At 35.9% G+C, this 17937-nt stretch overlaps 2 protein-coding genes across 3 annotated transcripts; both read right to left on the bottom strand.

The window, feature by feature from the left end:
* Positions 1-865: 865 nt before the first annotated feature.
* LOC131659592 (polyadenylate-binding protein 7-like) lies at positions 866-4013 on the bottom strand. The gene is made up of 8 exons (XM_058928766.1): positions 3635-4013; positions 3167-3279; positions 2857-3050; positions 2464-2723; positions 2249-2355; positions 1984-2173; positions 1349-1566; positions 866-1114 (listed from the first exon to the last, which is right to left on the bottom strand). The coding sequence occupies exons 1-8, from the start codon at positions 3834-3836 to the stop codon at positions 866-868; spliced, it is 1533 nt and encodes a 510-aa protein (XP_058784749.1). The 5' UTR covers positions 3837-4013.
* Positions 4014-7416: 3403 nt separating this feature from the next.
* Positions 7417-17571, bottom strand: LOC131644656 (aspartic proteinase 36-like). 2 transcript variants are annotated; one of them, XM_058915213.1, is made up of 10 exons: positions 17130-17571; positions 16780-16909; positions 16398-16654; positions 15406-15633; positions 9184-9346; positions 8576-8649; positions 8362-8458; positions 8201-8264; positions 8007-8078; positions 7417-7926 (listed from the first exon to the last, which is right to left on the bottom strand). In XM_058915213.1, exons 1-10 carry the CDS (start codon positions 17390-17392, stop codon positions 7751-7753), a joined length of 1524 nt encoding a protein of 507 aa, XP_058771196.1. In that variant the 5' UTR covers positions 17393-17571; the 3' UTR covers positions 7417-7750. The 2 variants fall into 2 exon arrangements, with proteins under 2 accessions (XP_058771196.1, XP_058771197.1); XM_058915214.1 differs by having other exon boundaries at positions 17136-17570.
* Between the last annotated feature and the right edge of the window lie 366 nt (positions 17572-17937).

Here is a 17937-nt window from a genome sequence, read left to right as displayed (position 1 = left end):
CTAAAAAAAAAAAAAAACTTTGTGATGAATATCGAAGTCATGTATTTTCAAACACATGTGACAAAACATTATTAAATGGGTGTATAAAATAATTTCACATGCCGATATAACATACAACTTAAATATCTTCAAAACATGTTTTTCACATACTAGAATCATATTAAAGAACATATAAAAAAAATCCATAAATTAAGTTCTGAAGGCAGTAAGAAAAACCTCTTGGAATCTATTAAGAAAATTTCACATTGAAAATATAGAAATTATTCAAGTGAGAACTCAGAGATGAATTCTGAATATTCCTCATTATCTTTGAACCATCAAACTGAAAGAAACAGTGATTATCCTCTTATACTGCAAAGGAAAAACAGAATAATACCGCAATAGAAAACTATAACTAACACCTAAAACCAACTAACACTAACAGAATAACTAACTTATAAACTAACTAATCCTATCAAAATCATCCACATTGAAATGGCTCTAGTGCAAGTGTGAGGACCTATATTGCACCTCCTCCTGAGCAGAAGTACTTCCTTTGTGCAGGACAAATGCAAAACCTACTAACGTTTTGTGCATGAGGAAGTTGTGTAGTAGGTGTCAGCTACACAATTCATACAATCACATTTAAACTCGAAAACAAACCTTATCCATTATTCGATTGGTACAATATCAACCATTATTCACAATTAAACTGAAAAAGCTGAATGTATGTATCATGACTACCTATTCACATCAAAAGACAAGAAATATACTGCAGTCTGCAGAACAAATCCTGTAAAAAAAACACAGATGGCAAGAATCAAGTATTAACACATCACAAGCTACGCCTATTAACAGGTATCATCTCTTGGTTTTTGAAGTATATTCAGATGGCAGCAACTTCGGCTGAAATAGAATCTGAATGAAGTATGTCCAGCTGGCCAGTAACATGGGTCTTCGGATCAAGAAACTGCATGGCAGATGAAATTCCAGATTTTTCTCCCATCTCCTGCTGCTGCCATCCACTGGCCACATGCTTGGCTTGTCCTGCATGACTACTTGACTCTTTTGAATCTGTATTGCCAATCATCCAGCTCATGTTTTTCCATTGCTGCATAGTAGCTTTGTTGGAAATCTGTTGATGGAAGAAATAAGATTGAAATACATATATCTAAGACTCCTTAAAACTGACATCAAATTAAGATTAGTCTATTCTAGCTAATACAATAACTACATTTTCGATTTGAGGATTGTATTCACCTTAAGTCATGTATAGGAGTATTACAAATAAAAACAAACTAGGCAAATATTCGGTAAAAAACTTTGAAGAATTCTTTTTATCTAGTTATTAAGCAAATTTGTCACTCACAATAGAACCCGATGAACGATAAAATGTTGTAGAACCCATAGGATGATGATAAACAACACCAGTGCGGATGATAGGAGAAAGTGCACCGGGGATAACAGCAGTGGTAGGTCCAGCTAATCCAGCTGGTTTTCGAGTATGCTGGAGCTTCAATAGGCTTTGCCTAACATCTTTCCTCTGAGCGAAAGCAACATACAGTGGTTTTCCATGGAACATGCGCCCTGTGGAATATAACATCAATTTAAATGATCAAGTAACATTTGTCTATCCAAAAAATGATGACATAACAAAAGTATTGGAGAATATTGTTCTAAATGGATTTGATACTTGAATAAAAATATTGTAATATCATCAGAAAATTTCTTAAAAGAAGTAAGAAACAGCGATGTAAATTTTTTAGATCAGAACTTCAATTAAAATTCAGAACATAGAAAATAGCATGTAACATATATCTAATCTCTCAAGTTATAATCCAATAAATATAACATAATATGCAGTATTATTGGAACATCATAGTGATCACATTTTTCAAACTTCATAGTACTACCTAAACTTATCTAGGAAAAAAATGACTCATGACCAGAACATTCAAATCCTATCACCTTAGTGGCTTTCAGATTCAAAGAAACTTAACTCACCATGAAAACTGTTTACAGCCTTAACAGCCTCATCCAGGGTAGAGAAACAGACAAACCCAAACCCTTTGCTTTTTCCTTTGTCATCTCGCATAACTTTTGCAGAAGTTATTGTGCCACAAGCACTAAACTGACCCCTTAGTTCTTCGTCACTAACACTATCATCAATGTTCTTCACATAAATGTTTGATCCCTGAAAATTAAATGTTGACAAACTGAGAAAGCTGAGATTAATTAGTTAACTATAGGAAAAAAGGTATGGAATTACCTTGTATTTCAAGTTTTTCTCCATGCATCTTTCCATAAACCACTGATGCAAGATCTTCTCACGTTCAACCTTTTTTTGTGCCCTTGCAACATACAAGTTCTTTGAACCTAGTTATGACAAATCAAAACCAGATATATACAGAGAATCATCATCCAGGAAAGTTCAAGTTTGTGCACAAAAGACCTATGTACTAAAGAGATAAGTAATAAAACTACCAAATTGTGATCCATTCATTGCTTCCGTTGCACGTCTTGCATCATCCGGGTTTTCATAGTTCATAAATCCAAAACCTTTTGACAACCCCTTCTCATCCTTTGCAATAGCCAAGCTAATAATTTTTCCAAAAGAGGAGAACTTTTCTTTAAGAAGTGCTTCAGTAATATCTTGGTCCAAATTCTTAACGTACAAGTTTGTATATTTGGCATCAGGCTCAGGCAAAGAGCGCTCACTTTTTCTGATAAATTTCCCAACAAATCTGTGAGAAGAAATGGAATCCGATTAAAACCAATCTTAAGATAACTAAAACAGCAAATAACAAATTCAAAAGAGAAAACATACAGATATGGATGATGGGAAATTTTAACAAATTCTAAAATAATTTCACATACATCTGCTTATCTCTGACAGTAGAGCCATTCATTTTCTGGATAGCATCATTTGCAGACTCCTCTGAATCAAACTGGATATAACCAAACCCTTTGCTCTTCCCATCTTCAGACATGACAATTTTGCTAGACAAAATATTCCCATACTCTTGAAATAAATCATGCAGTCCCACATTATCTATCGATTCCGCTAAGTTCTGCAATGATATAAACACCAGAAAGTTTCCATTACAATTCACATCAAACTTTAAAAACGAAACAGAATATCACCATTTAAGCATTTCAAATCAAAGCTATAAACCCTATAACATACCTTAACAAACACATTCCCTTTGCCACTTTTCCTTACATCACGACTTGACCACATGACCCTTATCACTTTTCCATTGAGTAAAGACTGATTCTTCAGCTCGATAGCAGAAATTGCTACTCAATCAAAAAATCAAATCACGTAGAATCAGACTACGATCACACACAAACAATCTTAGATATATATGCTCAAAATCGTTCTTTCACAAACTAAACCTAACCTAATTAGATACTAAAATCACAAATTTCAAGATCGATACAATTACAAATACAATTACAAACATAACTATAAGATTATAACGTTCAATCTTTAATCAACTAGCACAATCTAGCATACATTATAATAAAGCATGTGTAGTTCATATAAAGAATAGCATAACTAACTTTCGAAACGCAAGAAAAGCAAAAGATTAATCAATCGAATGAACTGACAAGAAAAATCTGAAATGCAATGAATCTGAGAAACCGTTACCTTCTTGACGAGAGGTGAGGTTGACGTAACCGTAACAGAGGGACTTCCCGGTGACTGAGTCTTTACAGACGTGAACGGAAGCGAGGCTCTTGAATTCGGAGAATGCCGCATGGAGGTGAGCTTCGGTTACGTCGGAGTGAAGATCGCCGACGAAAAGTGATGACATCGGAGCCGGCACCGTTTCTGTCTCGGAATCCGTCATAGTTGAAGGAGAAAGAATGGTGGCGTTGATTGTTTGGAAAAAGATGTAATTGAAAATCTGTTACGGGGATGGATGAAGGAAGAGAGAAGAGAAGAGAGGAGTGAGAATGTGAAGAGAGAGAAACAGAGGGTGGTGGGTGGTGAAGGTGAGTGTGAGAAATTTGCATGGCGGGTTCAGTTTATATATAAGGGGTAGTTAGGAATATGAATACGGTTACGCAAGCTATTTGGAGCGTTTTCTTCACTGGTTCGTTTTTCTTCTTACATTTTTTATTATTTTTTTAATATTTAAAAATAATTAACTTATATACATTTTATATTTTTCACAGATTTAATTAAATATTGTGACTTAAATATTTGTATATGCTAGAAAATTACATAACAAGCTTTTTATTGTCAAATTTTTTATTAAAACCATTTTTATGATGTGACTCAAATCTTTTATCGTTGTTTTGAAATTAAATTAGTCAATCTTTTTTATTTTTTATTTTTTATTCTTAAGTGTTTTTATTCTTAATACACATCATAAAATCAATTAATCTAGAGGTTGTAGAGTTTTTGTGACTCGCCAACAAAAAAAAAAAGAGTTTTTGTGACTCAAACCTAAGTAAGGAGGGGTTGATTTGATCTAACCTCATAAGTATCATGTATATTTTTATGAACGGGAGTGTCTAGATTTTTTATGTTGTTGAGGAGAAGGCAATAGTTAAGTTCTAGTGAGAGTGAGTATGTGTTTGGATATTCATCTATTTGATTATAATCACGTTAAAAAACACGTCAACTCAAAAGTTCTAAATAGTAGCTTCAACAGTTTCACATTTTCTTCCATTGGAACGTTGTTTTTTAATGTGATTTGGTTTTTTAACGTGAAATCAAACACATGTTGAATCAATCAATTAATGTGCAATTGATTATTGAGTTTAAAAGGAAAAATAAGAATATTAATATGGTGAAATGATTTCATGAGTCATATAAGGGTGAAATGATTTCATGAGTCCTACTAAGAAATTAGACGTGTACACAATCGCTAAAGCATGAGTCGTGTAAAGGTGAAATAATTTTTTTAGTCCTATCAAATGATTGGACATATACACAACCACTCAATTATTAGTCGTGTAAGGGTTTAATGCTTCCAGGTTTTCAAAATTTTCAACATTCCATTAGAATATGAAGCCTTAATCAAATACCCTCAAATTATGTAAGAATACAAACTTGGAGGCATGGTCATTCCTTTCACAAACAAACCTTCAACCAAACGCAAAAAAAAAAAAAAAAAAATCAAAACATTCAACTTATTTTTCCAAAAGACTTAGAACTACCATATCATCATCATCATCTCCCAAAATTGTTACCCAAACCTCGTATAACTCAAAAAAACTCTGAAGCAGTGATGATCTCAGAAAGAAAAAAATCCCTACTGAGAATACACCAATCCTTAGCAAGGATACACACATTCCTACTTGGGATACACCAATTTCTACCAAGGATACACTCATTCTTATTGCGAATACACCAACCCCTATGAAAAACACACCTATTCCAATTGAGGAAACAACCCCAATTGAAAGCTCACCTATCATTATTAAGGATACTCCTTGCTAAATTCAAATGAGAATACACTCATTTAGGATTCCACTGCCAATGAAAAAGAATCCTCCGACATTATTATTGATACATATGACAATCATCCTGAACTGCCTAATACATATGACATTAATCATTTAACTGAATTCCTGACATTAATCTTTTTGTGCTTGATTCTAATGAAGATTTATTAGAAAATCATTTCAATGATATGCTCCCGGACCCTGAATTGTCCATCCTTTTTCATAAAAACTTCCATTTCTCAATGTTTGTGGGTTTTGATCTTGAAGATGAACATCTTAATTACATCAATCCTAAGAGATAGAAAGATTGCACTAGAGTTTTATTCAAGTTTTAATAAAAAATTCAAATGGAAATTCTTTAGAATTGGAGTAGGCCAAGTGGTTTAGGCCAAACCAAAATAAAACTCTAGTGTAATCTTTCTATCTCTTATCTCTTTTACTTTCAGTCTTTTATTTTCGTTGTATTTTTCTCTTCTTTCTATTTTTTTTCCCTAGTATTCCTCTGTTTATTTGTTTATACTAACATAAACGTTTTTTAAATCAAAGATTTTTATAAAATTGTTTTTGAATTTTGAATATCAAAATTCACCTCCTCCCCTGTTTGTGTTTGGAGTCACTTCATGACTAAAAATATATCTCATTGTTGTAACCATCATATGATATTAATCTTTCATTTATAAATAGAGCATTTCATTCTTCCTAAAAAGTGTGGCATTTGAATAGAAAAGAAGAAAGAAGCATTCATGACTTCCAAACTTCATACACAGTATCTTTCTTACTCAAACTCGTTACAAATCAGAATCATCAAGACATCTTAGCAAAAAAATCTCTTTATAAACCTCACACTATCATATGGTGAAATATTAGCTTTTCTTTGAAACCAATAAACTCTAAAAGAGCGTGTGTCTTCAAATGATACAAATACTTGTTCATTGTAACTTGGTTGAAGCTATATTAATAAGTAGTATAAGTTTGATGAGACTAGAAAAATACATAGTTGAAAAAAAAGTACACACTTAAAAGAAAAGTGTTTTAAAGCATAAGTAAAGAAATTTTATTTTGTGAAGACTAGAGTAGCTATTTTGGTGAGCCAATATAAATCATGTGTGTAATCTCTCGTACACTTTTCTCCTTTTATTTACTATATTATCAATCACAATCTCACACACAATACGAAGTAAATTTATGATAATTTGCATAATCTTTTCCAAGAATTTCCTAAGAAATTGTGTTCTTTTAAAACTAACAAATAAAATGTAAAAGGATCACAATTCAACCCTTCATCTTGTGACATTTCTATTTCCTTTAGTATGTTATAAAAAAATTTAATGTGGTTGAAAAAATTAAAAAAAATCTTATAAAAAGAACCCAAAAAAATTTAAGAAACTTAATCTTGTACTTATAAACAACGATAGTATTTCTTTACCAAGACACTCTTAATTATATTACATGATTGTTCGTAATCTATAGTAAATAATCTTATTAACCAATTCTTTTTTTCAAAAGTAAAATTATATAATTATACAAATTATTAATAAACTTATTAACATAATCAACTTTATTTTTAAATTATGATGACTTATTCAAAGAAATCTTATAGTTAGAGAGGGAAGTAGTAACATATTACACATTTGAAATCATGCAATCTATGACTAATTCTACCAATCCAAATGTTTATATTAACTGTTATTCTTTATAATAGAGATACATGAGAAAATATTTTAAAGGGTAAAACAAAATTTGTATAGTTGTATGAATTAAACAAGTTAACTGAACTAAAATGAAGAGAGAAAAACTACAGGAATTGTTTCAAGAGGAAAAAAGTTATAGAAACTAAAACTAAAAAATGAATATATTTTACAAGTAAAAATATATTTAAATCTATGCAAACTCATGAATGATAAATGTGAATAATAATTTCTTTTTGTGAAAGATAAATGTGAATACTAACTTTCTTTTTGTGAAAGATAAATGTGAATAATAACTTTCTTTTTGTCCCTTGGAAGGGTGCAAATATCATAAAATTATCAGAGCACCACTCATGAATCCATTGTTATGAGAATCCTATACACCTATCTAAAAGTGAGAGCGGAAGACCACAGAGCACTATATAGATATTACAACATGAACCAATAGAGATACACTAATGTACATTGCTTCCAGTTCTCTCTTTACAATAAGATCCGTTTTCATTGGATAAATGGAGGATACCCCATTTTGTGAACATAAGTAAACACATCCGCTCCCGATCAAAAAACGGGAAGGGTTGCCAACTCGAGTAGGTCTCAGTGTTGAACTTTAGATTAAATTATAAATGTGGTGACTTCATGAAGATTATTATGTGTATAGAAAGAGCCATAATGCTTACAGGTAGTAACTGGGAGAGAGTCCCTATTTTTGAGCTGCTGTCACTCGTCTGTCTTGATCTTGCATTGATGTACTCATCCTTAGTGGTAGTCACCGAGACGTTTACAGACATGGAACCTGGCAGCAAATATTAAGACAGAGTGAAGAACCGTATATACTTTTTTTGTAAGAGATAACAGCTACTGTGGTGAACTTACAATCATAGTTAGTCCATCCTATTTGCTGACGAGCCAAGTCATAAACTACGATCTTGTCTTTCAGGACAAGATCTGCAAAAGAAGAAACAGCGCGTTGATGATAAAGGTGACCATTATATAATCAAACGAGAGAATTCTATTTTTTCCAATTCCTTGCAGAGTTAAGTCGGTTTCAATTTTTCCAATCAACTAACCTCCTAAAATTGTGACTCCCTCTTGCACTTTTTGGAAACCTATGCACCACATTGCAGCACCGTCCTGTTAAAGCAAATTAGTACGTCAGAGGTATACAAATCTAAAGAATAACTTATATCTAAGAAATAAGAATATAATCAGCTGTGACAGACATGTCTACCTGAAAACCATTATGCAGAAGATATTGAGATGGTTTTAAATCCATTGATGCTCCACCCGCAAAGTTTAAACTGACTGAAGGAAAATAAGTATCTATACTGAATATGTAACAAACACAAATTTTAATGACATATTCAAAAATCCTAACGAGACAAACTCTCTTTTCACATGAAGTATATAAAGATATTCGTAACAAATATTGTATTTATAATTACCTGGTTAGGACCAGATAACACTGGCTTCCTTTCGAAATAAAGGGAGTAGCAAAACGTGACACGGCAGTATTTACCTATACATCCATTTGGAAACTCAAGATTAATATACACTAAGGTCGATATCATTCATAAATTACAAGAGAAATAAGCAAAAGGAAAATTTGTTAGCCTTTCTACCAAACCCTAATACATAAAAAAAGAATTGTTGAAGCATCTTAAGGCATACAAATCCCTAATACATAAAAAAAGAATTGTTGAAGCATCTTAAGGCATACAAATTGCCGTTAAAGCATCTCCAGATTTTATTTTAAACAAAAAACAAGTATCGAATAGATCGATGAATGGTTCGAAACTGATCTATATCCATATAATAAACTTAATACCAGACAAATAAGACAGGAATGTGAGAATCCAAATGAACTCAATGGAGAAATGCCAATCAATAATTTCAGGGAACAGAAAAAAAAAATGCGAAACAAGCAGACCAAAGAGTAAGAAAGTATCCTCATTAGTTACGTGCAATGCAGAATTCATCATCATAGAAAAGGCAAAAGAGAATAATATGCCCAAGCCCAACACAGATTTGGGTGATGTACAAGAAAACTTACTGCATTGACAAGAGGATCATAAGCTTCTTGAACAAGATATGCCAATGTTGTACCACAGTCAACTATAGTTCCTCGGTTGTCAGACGTTGTGAATACATCTGGATTAATTGACAGAACTTGCCCATTGACAGAAATGCTCAGAAGATTTAAGTTATAATGAGGCCTGAGATAATTAAAAAGGAAAACACTAGTTTATTATACTGCAAGAATATCATATAGAATTGTGAATCATCTGACAATAACCAAAACAGCATAAGTAGCATTTTCAGAACCTGATTCTTAGCAATATCACTGATAGGATTCAATTTAATATCTAAAAACAGTAAATGAACAAGGACAAGATTGTGTAAGAAAGTTCTGATTTTTATTAAGCTACTAGAGTTCAAATGGGATCTAGTAATACAAGCTAAAAGCAGAAAGCTTAGAAATTGCAGAAAAAAAAGATAGAAATGACAGAGGCTCTTAGAGAGGCCTATTACTCTCCCAAGTGGATATTCCACTACTCAATTTCTGCATACCCTAATGATTGCTGAACCAATCATTAAATACTGAATCCTAGGATTTATTCTCCACTCACAGGCTGCCAACTGTCAGACCCATGTGCAGCACAATCTATTATAGATTCTATTCTCTCTCCTTCCCTTTTTGTCTTTTCCTCACATATACCTTACCATATCTATCAACTCTTCCCCCTTCAAAACTATCCTTGACCTCAAGGATAAAGTGTGGAAATTCAGCCTGCATTCTCTCAATTAATTCCCATGAATTCTCAAATTCTGGGAGGTTCTTCCATTTCACTAGAATTTCCTTCTCTCCTTGCTCATTCCTTCTTTCACTAATCACCTTCTCAGGCTCAGGCTCCAGCTGCCATTCTTCATTCATGCATTCTGGCAGTGGTTGTGGAGTCACAGAAGGGATTACTCCCTTCTTAAGTAAGGATGCATGAAAAACAGGGTGCACCTTAGTATCCTCAGGCAGTTTTAGTTTATAAGCAACAGCCCCAATCTTCTGAATCACCTCATAAGGTCCATAATATCTAGGACTCAACTTCTGGTTTAATCTCTTGGCCAACTTCTTCATCTTGTAAGGCTGAATTTTCAGGAACACCATATCTCCCACCTCATACTCCACTTCTCTTCTATGTTTATTTGCTTGTCCTCTCATCAATTCTTGGGCTCTACATAATTGATCCTTTAATTCCTTAATCATTAAGTTTCTCTCAGCAGTAAGTATGTTGACCTCATCTACCACTGATGGAGGAGTGTCACCTCTGATTAGAATAGGAGGAACCCTCCCATACAAGGCTTCAAAAGGAGTGGTCTTGAGAGAGGCATGGTAATTGGTATTGTACCAATATTCTGCCCAGGCTAGCCATTTAGGCCAATGCTTAGGTTTCAGCCCAGTAACACACCTTAGATAGGTCTCTAAGCATCTATTCACCACCTCAGTTTGGCCATCAGATTGAGGGTGGTAAGCACTACTATACTTCAGCTTAGTACTAGCCTGTTTGAACAATTCAGCCCAAAAATTGCTCAAGAAAACCTTGTCTCTATCAGACACAATAGAACTAGGGAATTCATGGAGCTTTACAACTTCTTTAATGAAAACTTCAGCACTGCTTTTGGCTGTATAGGGGTGGCTAATAGGAATGAAGTGAGCATATTTAGTTAACCTGTCCACTACTACCATCACAGTATCCATACCTTGAGCCCTAGGCAATCCTCCAATGAAATCCATGGATATATCACTCCATGTCTGTGAAGGAATTGGTAAAGGTTGAAGCAGCCCCCCTGGTGACAAGGTTTGATACTTGTTTCTTTGGCATACTTCACAAGCCTGCACATAAGCTTGAATTTGCTTTCTCATCCCTTCCCAATAAACCACACTAGCAATTCTTTTGTAGGTTCTGAGATACCCTGAATGCCCACCTACAGCTGTATCATGGAATTCATTCATAATCCAAGCCACCCTAGGTGAATCCTTTGGAATTACTACTCTATTCTCATGATACAATCTCCCTCCTTTCAATTGAAACCCCTTCTGGCCCTGAGGATCCAGCACCAAAGCTTGCACCACAGCCTTTAGCTTATCATCCTTTTGGATCTCTTCTTCCAATCCCTCCCAGAATTCACACTGAATGGTGGAAATATGAGCATACTGCATCTGTCTAGACAAAGAGTCTGCAGCACTATTTTCCCTACCCGGTTTGTACTTAACCTCAAAGTCAAAGCCTAATAGTTTAGATAACCATTTTTGCTGTTCCTCCCCCATAATTCTCTGTTCAGTGATGAATTTGAGGCTCTTTTGATCAGTGTGGACTTTAAAATGTCTGCCTAATAAATAGGGCCTCCATTTTTGAACTGCAATCACCACAGCCATCAACTCCCTTTCATAAACTGACTTTTGTTGAGCCCTCCCAGATAGTGTTTGGCTCATATAACATATTGGCCTCCCTTCTTGCATGAGTACAGCTCCAATTCCTCTGCCTGAAGCATCTGTTTCCAGTACAAACTCCTTCTCAAAATTTGGCATCACTAGCACAGGCAGTGTAGTCATAGCTACCTTTAATTTCTCAAAAGCTACTTGAGCCTCATCACTCCATTTGAAGTTATCTCTTTTGAGTAGTTGTGTTAAAGGCCAGGCAATCCTTCCATAATCCTTCACAAACTTTCTGTAATATCCAGTTAAACCTAAGAATCCCCTCAACCCTTTTAAATCCTTAGGTATAGGCCATTTGATCATATCTTCAATCTTCTTGGGATCTGCTGAGACTCCCTTTCCAGAGATGATGTGGCCTAAATATTCCACTTCTGCTTGGCCAAAGGAGCATTTCTTTCTGTTGGCATATAGTTTCTGTTCATGTAAGACTTTGAGAACCTTGGTGAGATGCTCCTCATGCTCTTCCTTACTCCTGCTATAAACCAAGATGTCATCAAAGAAAACCAAACAGAATTTTCTAAGAAAAGGCCTCAACACTTTATTCATTAGGGCTTGAAATGTTGAGGGAGCATTGGTTAACCCAAAGGGCATCACTAGGTATTCATAGTGAGCTTCATGTGTTCTAAAAGCAGTCTTCTCTATGTCTTCTTCCTTCATTCTGATCTGGTGGTAGCCAGATTTTAAATCTAGTTTAGAGAAGATGTTAGCACCTCCCAATTCATCCAGCAGCTCCTCAATCACAGGTATAGGGAATTTATTAGGGATGGTTACCTTATTCAAAGCCCTATAATCTGTGCAGAACCTCCAGCCTCCATCCTTCTTCTTCACTAGTAAAACTGGGCTTGAAAAAGGGCTGGTGTTGTGCCTTATAATGCCAGCTTGAAGCATATCCTTCACAATCTTTTCAATCTCATTCTTCTGAAAAAATGGATATCTATAGGGCCTGATATCAGGGATAGTTGCTTCAGCTTTCAGTCGAATGGCATGATCATGCTCCCTTATGGGGGGTAAACCTGCAGGCAGATGGAAAACCTCTTCAAATGAATCTAACAGCTTTTTCCATTCTTCCACTTCTGACAGTCCTACCACTGTGTCAGCTTGTAAACTCCGCAGATAGAACCCTACACCTTCATCATTCAAGGCCTTCACTATAGATTTCCAAGAGGCCTGCCTGGTGCATAAGGCAGGATCTCCTTGAATCTGATATGCCTTGCCCTTCTCTTTCCACTTCAAACTCAATTCTCCAAAGCCTCAATACTTCCTAGGCTAGCCAACCAGTCCATCCCTAGCACCATATCAGATCCTCCTAGTCCCATCAAGAAGAAATTCTGATTGCACTCTATTCCCTGTATGTAGAATGTCAATCCTTCACATACTCCTTGATTTTTGACTCTCTCACCATTTCCTACCTCAATCACATAGGTAGGGGTTTCCACCACCTTCAACCCTAACTCCTCCACTAGCCTTGAGTCAACAAAATTACTAGTGGCTCCTGAATCAATTAAGGTTAGTAACTCCCTATCTTTCACCTTCACCCAAACCTTAAAGGATTTGTTTGAAGTAAATCCTTCCTTACTTTGCATAGACAGCTGCAAAGTATGAAGTTCCTCCACTGGTTCCATCACTTTCCCTTGTTGCACCTCTGTTTGTTCTTCTATTTCTTCTTCCTCACTACTATCCACACATAGTTTCAAACTCATGTGTTTGAATTTGCATACATGGTCTCTGTTCCACTTATCCCCACACTTAAAACAGAGCCCCTTCTTACTTCTTTCCTCCAGTTCAGCAGGGTTCAATCTCCTCCCTTTAAACTTCTCATTCCCTCCACTGCTAGTCTTCTCATTCTCCTTTTTAAACCCTCCAAAATCTCCAGGATCCTTAATCCTCAGAGATCCTCCTCTATCCTTCCATGTTCCTCCTTTCTTTGTTAGGGCTTCATTCTTTTCTTCAATTAACAAAGCTCTGTCCATGAGTTCAGCTAAGCTCTGACTCTCATGAAGCTTCAACTCTGCCTGAATCTCTTCCCTTAATCCATTCATAAAAATGGAGTCCAACATACCTCTCTCCTCTCTTCGCAATGGAGCCACCATCATTTCAAATTTTTCCATATATTCTACCACCGTCCCCTTCTGCCTTAAGCTCAACAGAGGTCCCAACGGGTTGTGCAAGAGACCCGGTTGAAACCTCCTCATCACTGCTAACTTAAATTCCTCCCAAGTTCTTAAAGGAGCTTGTTCTTCCCACCATTGATACCAGTTCAGGGCCTTATCCTCCATAGCCAACACTACTGCTTCCAACTTCTCCTGCACCCTGACTCCATTCAGATGAAAGTATCTTTCAATGCGTACCAGCCAGCCGTACGCATCTTCACCCTTGAAGATCGGAATCTCCATTCGTCTCCTCCCTCCGAAGAACCGGGATCCACCTTCGCCTCCCCTACGATGGTAACGAGGTCGCGACTCCCGTGACAACGTACTCCGGTCGCTACCTCCATCGTCTTCTTCCTCCTCGTACCCTCTTCCATTGCGTCTACGATTCCGAGTAGGTCTCTCTTGAATCAGTTGTCTAATCTGTTCCACCGTCACTTGTGGTCGTGCTTGTTGCTCCAACACTAGCTCACGAATTTGTGCCATCGTTCCCTCAAAGTTATCCATCCTCTGTTCGATTGTGTCGACTCTGTTTTCCATGACCTTTCGTGTAAAGACCATTCACAGAGGAGAAGAAACCAAGGCTCTAGATACCAAATTGATAGGATTCAATTTAATATCTAAAAACAGTAAATGAACAAGGACAAGATTGTGTAAGAAAGTTCTGATTTTTATTAAGCTACTAGAGTTCAAATGGGATCTAGTAATACAAGCTAAAAGCAGAAAGCTTAGAAATTGCAGAAAAAAAAGATAGAAATGACAGAGGCTCTTAGAGAGGCCTATTACTCTCCCAAGTGGATATTCCACTACTCAATTTCTGCATACCCTAATGATTGCTGAACCAATCATTAAATACTGAATCCTAGGATTTATTCTCCACTCACAGGCTGCCAACTGTCAGACCCATGTGCAGCACAATCTATTATAGATTCTATTCTCTCTCCTTCCCTTTTTGTCTTTTCCTCACATATACCTTACCATATCTATCAATCACCTTTTACATTCAATTAAAAACCCATTCAATCATAACCACCAAGGGTGTGGCATGTGATGTAACTTGTTTAAGAGAAGACATAAAGGAACCCAAGGGAGACTCAATCAACACAATATGAAAAGACATATCCCTTCAAAACAACATCATCTTGAGAAACCAAAGCATTTTCTTCTCCATAAGAGAGATGAAGCCAAATATCTTCCAACTCACTAGTGTAACAAGAAACTGTCTAAAACCACAAATTCAAGATACTCTAAATATAATGAAACAGAATTCATCCAGATGAAATTGTATATGGAGTTAAAAACTAACATAGTTTAAATTTTTAACTCCCCCCCCAAAAAAATAATAATTGTTGCCTATTGTCTTAAAAAGGTGATTAATCGGCTCACATTTAAGTGATCAAATGGCAGTGATGACTTTTCATTTCTTGTCATTCAAACCTAGCATAATACTTACTTCCAAAAGCAAAAGTGATAAATTTCGTAATTATTGATTGGCAATAGACAAAAATTCAATTGCAAATATTTAATTCCAAAAATGCATGTATGTTCCTTTATATAAATATTGTGTGATAACAGAGAAAAGTGATCCACCAACTGGGGAAAGAAAATGAGAAAAGCAGTGCAGAAGAGAACATACTGTGATGGGACAAGTGGACTATAAACAATAGTTGGCTCCAAAATCTCACCAAGAACTAGAATGCCTCCTCCATTGCCACCTCCTTTCAAGCAGTGAGAGAAAACTTTGGGTGTTATTCCTCGTGATGACAATTGTGATACAACAGATAGATCACCTGGACCAAACCCAAAAATTCCATCAACTGCTTTATCTGTCTTAGTCAAATCTCCAGACTGAGAAGTGCTACACCTATTGCCAAAACAACCATCAAATGAAGTTTTATTTCAAACCAAAATCCATATTAAGTACTAGTGTTAACAAAAGCATTGGAACGTATGCAAAAACTACCAGAGAAGATAAGCAAATCCCATTATTTACCAAAAAAATGAAGAGAAAAAAAACGCTCCCCTCTCCCAACATTCTCTCTTGACTTTAAGTCCTCCCAAGCATGTCCCGTAGTTCCCTTTACAAGGACAGTCTACCTTATTGACATGTCGATCCAGGTTTAATTTCTATATATTCTGAATCCCTCTGAGTTTAAATAGGTACAAGGGTTGCACACAAGGAATCCCTGCTAACAGATTAAATTGACATCCCTAATAATAGCAAAGATGATAATCACAGAAAGTGATAACACAAATGAAAGGACAAGGGAATTGTATTAATGAGTATATGATAAACTCAGCTAGGAATTGAGATTCCAAAGCTGCCAAGAGCAAAGCTCCAACAGAGAATTTAGAGCTCTCTGACTCTGCCTAACAAACTTCTAACAACTTCATGGTAATCCCTTCCCTCACTCCCCAATTCCTTACATAACGCATATCCCCTTTTTCCTTCGTTCATTCTGTTACACCTAATACCACATCAGCAATCACTTTGACTTTCCTACCCTTCCTTCTATAGACTCTCCAGTCTCCACACCTTGGCCTAGCACTCATTCCTACATCTAAGCCCGGCTCTCTATCACATGCAATTATAATTGTCCACAATAAGTAAGCACAAGGGTTGCTCACCCGAAAACAATGGGAGCTGAAGAGTTAACATTGTCAGAAGAAGACTGTCCGAGGATCATATCAAAGTACAACGCGTCAGAAACATAAATCCCCGAGGTACCACTCCCATCCTCATACTGAAACGTGTAGCCACACTGATTAACCTGAGGGGAGCATTGAGCTGCAGCACCTTGAACCCCATAAGTGCATACAGGGTCCGAGCAACGAACCATCGCAGCCGTGGACGAAGCAACCGTGTCAAAGAAATTAAGCTCAATCTGTACAGCACACAACACAAGAAGAAACAAGATAACAGCAAGACATTAACCTCCAAATCAGAACAACCACACAACACCATAAGTAATAGTAAAAAAACACAATCATGAAAATCTAAAACACTAACCCCAATTCCACTAGATTTAGGACAATTACTGCAAGTATTACAATTAACCCACAAAATGTCACTTCCAGTATCAATCTGAACATTAAACTCCTTAGGTGGATTTCCCATCTTTACTTTGGTAGTATACAACCTGAACCAAAAAAAAAAAAAAATCATGAACAATTAGCCCTGTTTAGATATATATAAACAACTAAATTAAGTGCTTATACAAAAGCACTTATATATTAAAAACTACTTCTCTCACAAAAAATACAACAAAATCAAACAGTTTTGATATAAGTTAAGCCGTAATCTATAAGCTATACTAGAGAGCTTATACCATAAGCTTAAAGAAAGAGAGGATTGATTACCCATACCCACGGGCAAAAGGATCGGAGGAGCCTTGAACTGTGAAGTCGACAACACCACCGCCACCGCCACCACCAACAGCTCGCAAGAATCGAGCGTGGCGAAGTCTATCGCGAGCTCTGACTGTGTCCATCTCAACGCGGTGGCTGAGCGGGAGGGTTCGTTGTAGAGGGAGGTAGCCGGTGGTGTATACGGCGGATACCGGCAAGCTGACTAAGCAGCATGTTAGCGATAATAAGAGTAACGTCGGAAAGTAAAAGCGCATTTTGGTGTGAGTTTTCCGTTTTGGGGTTTTTCCGTTACTAATGGTGATGAAATGGGTGCATTGAAAGTGGAAACATAGAGAAAAAGAGAAAGAGAGAGAAAGAGGTGTTACGGTTTGTTCAGAACATGATAGTTTACCGGTAGTAGCAACTCGATTGATGTTAGTAGTGCAAGTAGTAAATCATACGCAAAATTACTCTCGTATACACAAAATAACAAATTGTGGGTGAAAAATATTTTATATATTTATCACTTTTTCAACTTTATATTAAATTATGATCGATTCAACTCTAAGAATTAATTACATTTTTTAACATATATTAAATTAATTATATATTTAAATTAATTAATTATATTTCTATATGTGAATAATTAGATGTTGTATTTCTCTTTAAACTTTAAAGTAGGTTCTTTCATTCTTCATACATTGGTTAGATCCATTGATTCTAGTGACACATTGGCTGAATTAGCCTCCCAAACTTTTCAAATGAAAGTGCACTTAGATGGCAAGATTCTTACTTAAAGTTATTCTTCGGCAATATCAAG

This window comes from Vicia villosa, linkage group LG1 (genome assembly GCF_029867415.1).
Source record: "Vicia villosa cultivar HV-30 ecotype Madison, WI linkage group LG1, Vvil1.0, whole genome shotgun sequence".
In the NCBI taxonomy this organism is placed as follows: Eukaryota; Viridiplantae; Streptophyta; class Magnoliopsida; order Fabales; family Fabaceae; genus Vicia; species Vicia villosa.
This window is presented reverse-complemented; position numbering and strand designations above follow the sequence as displayed.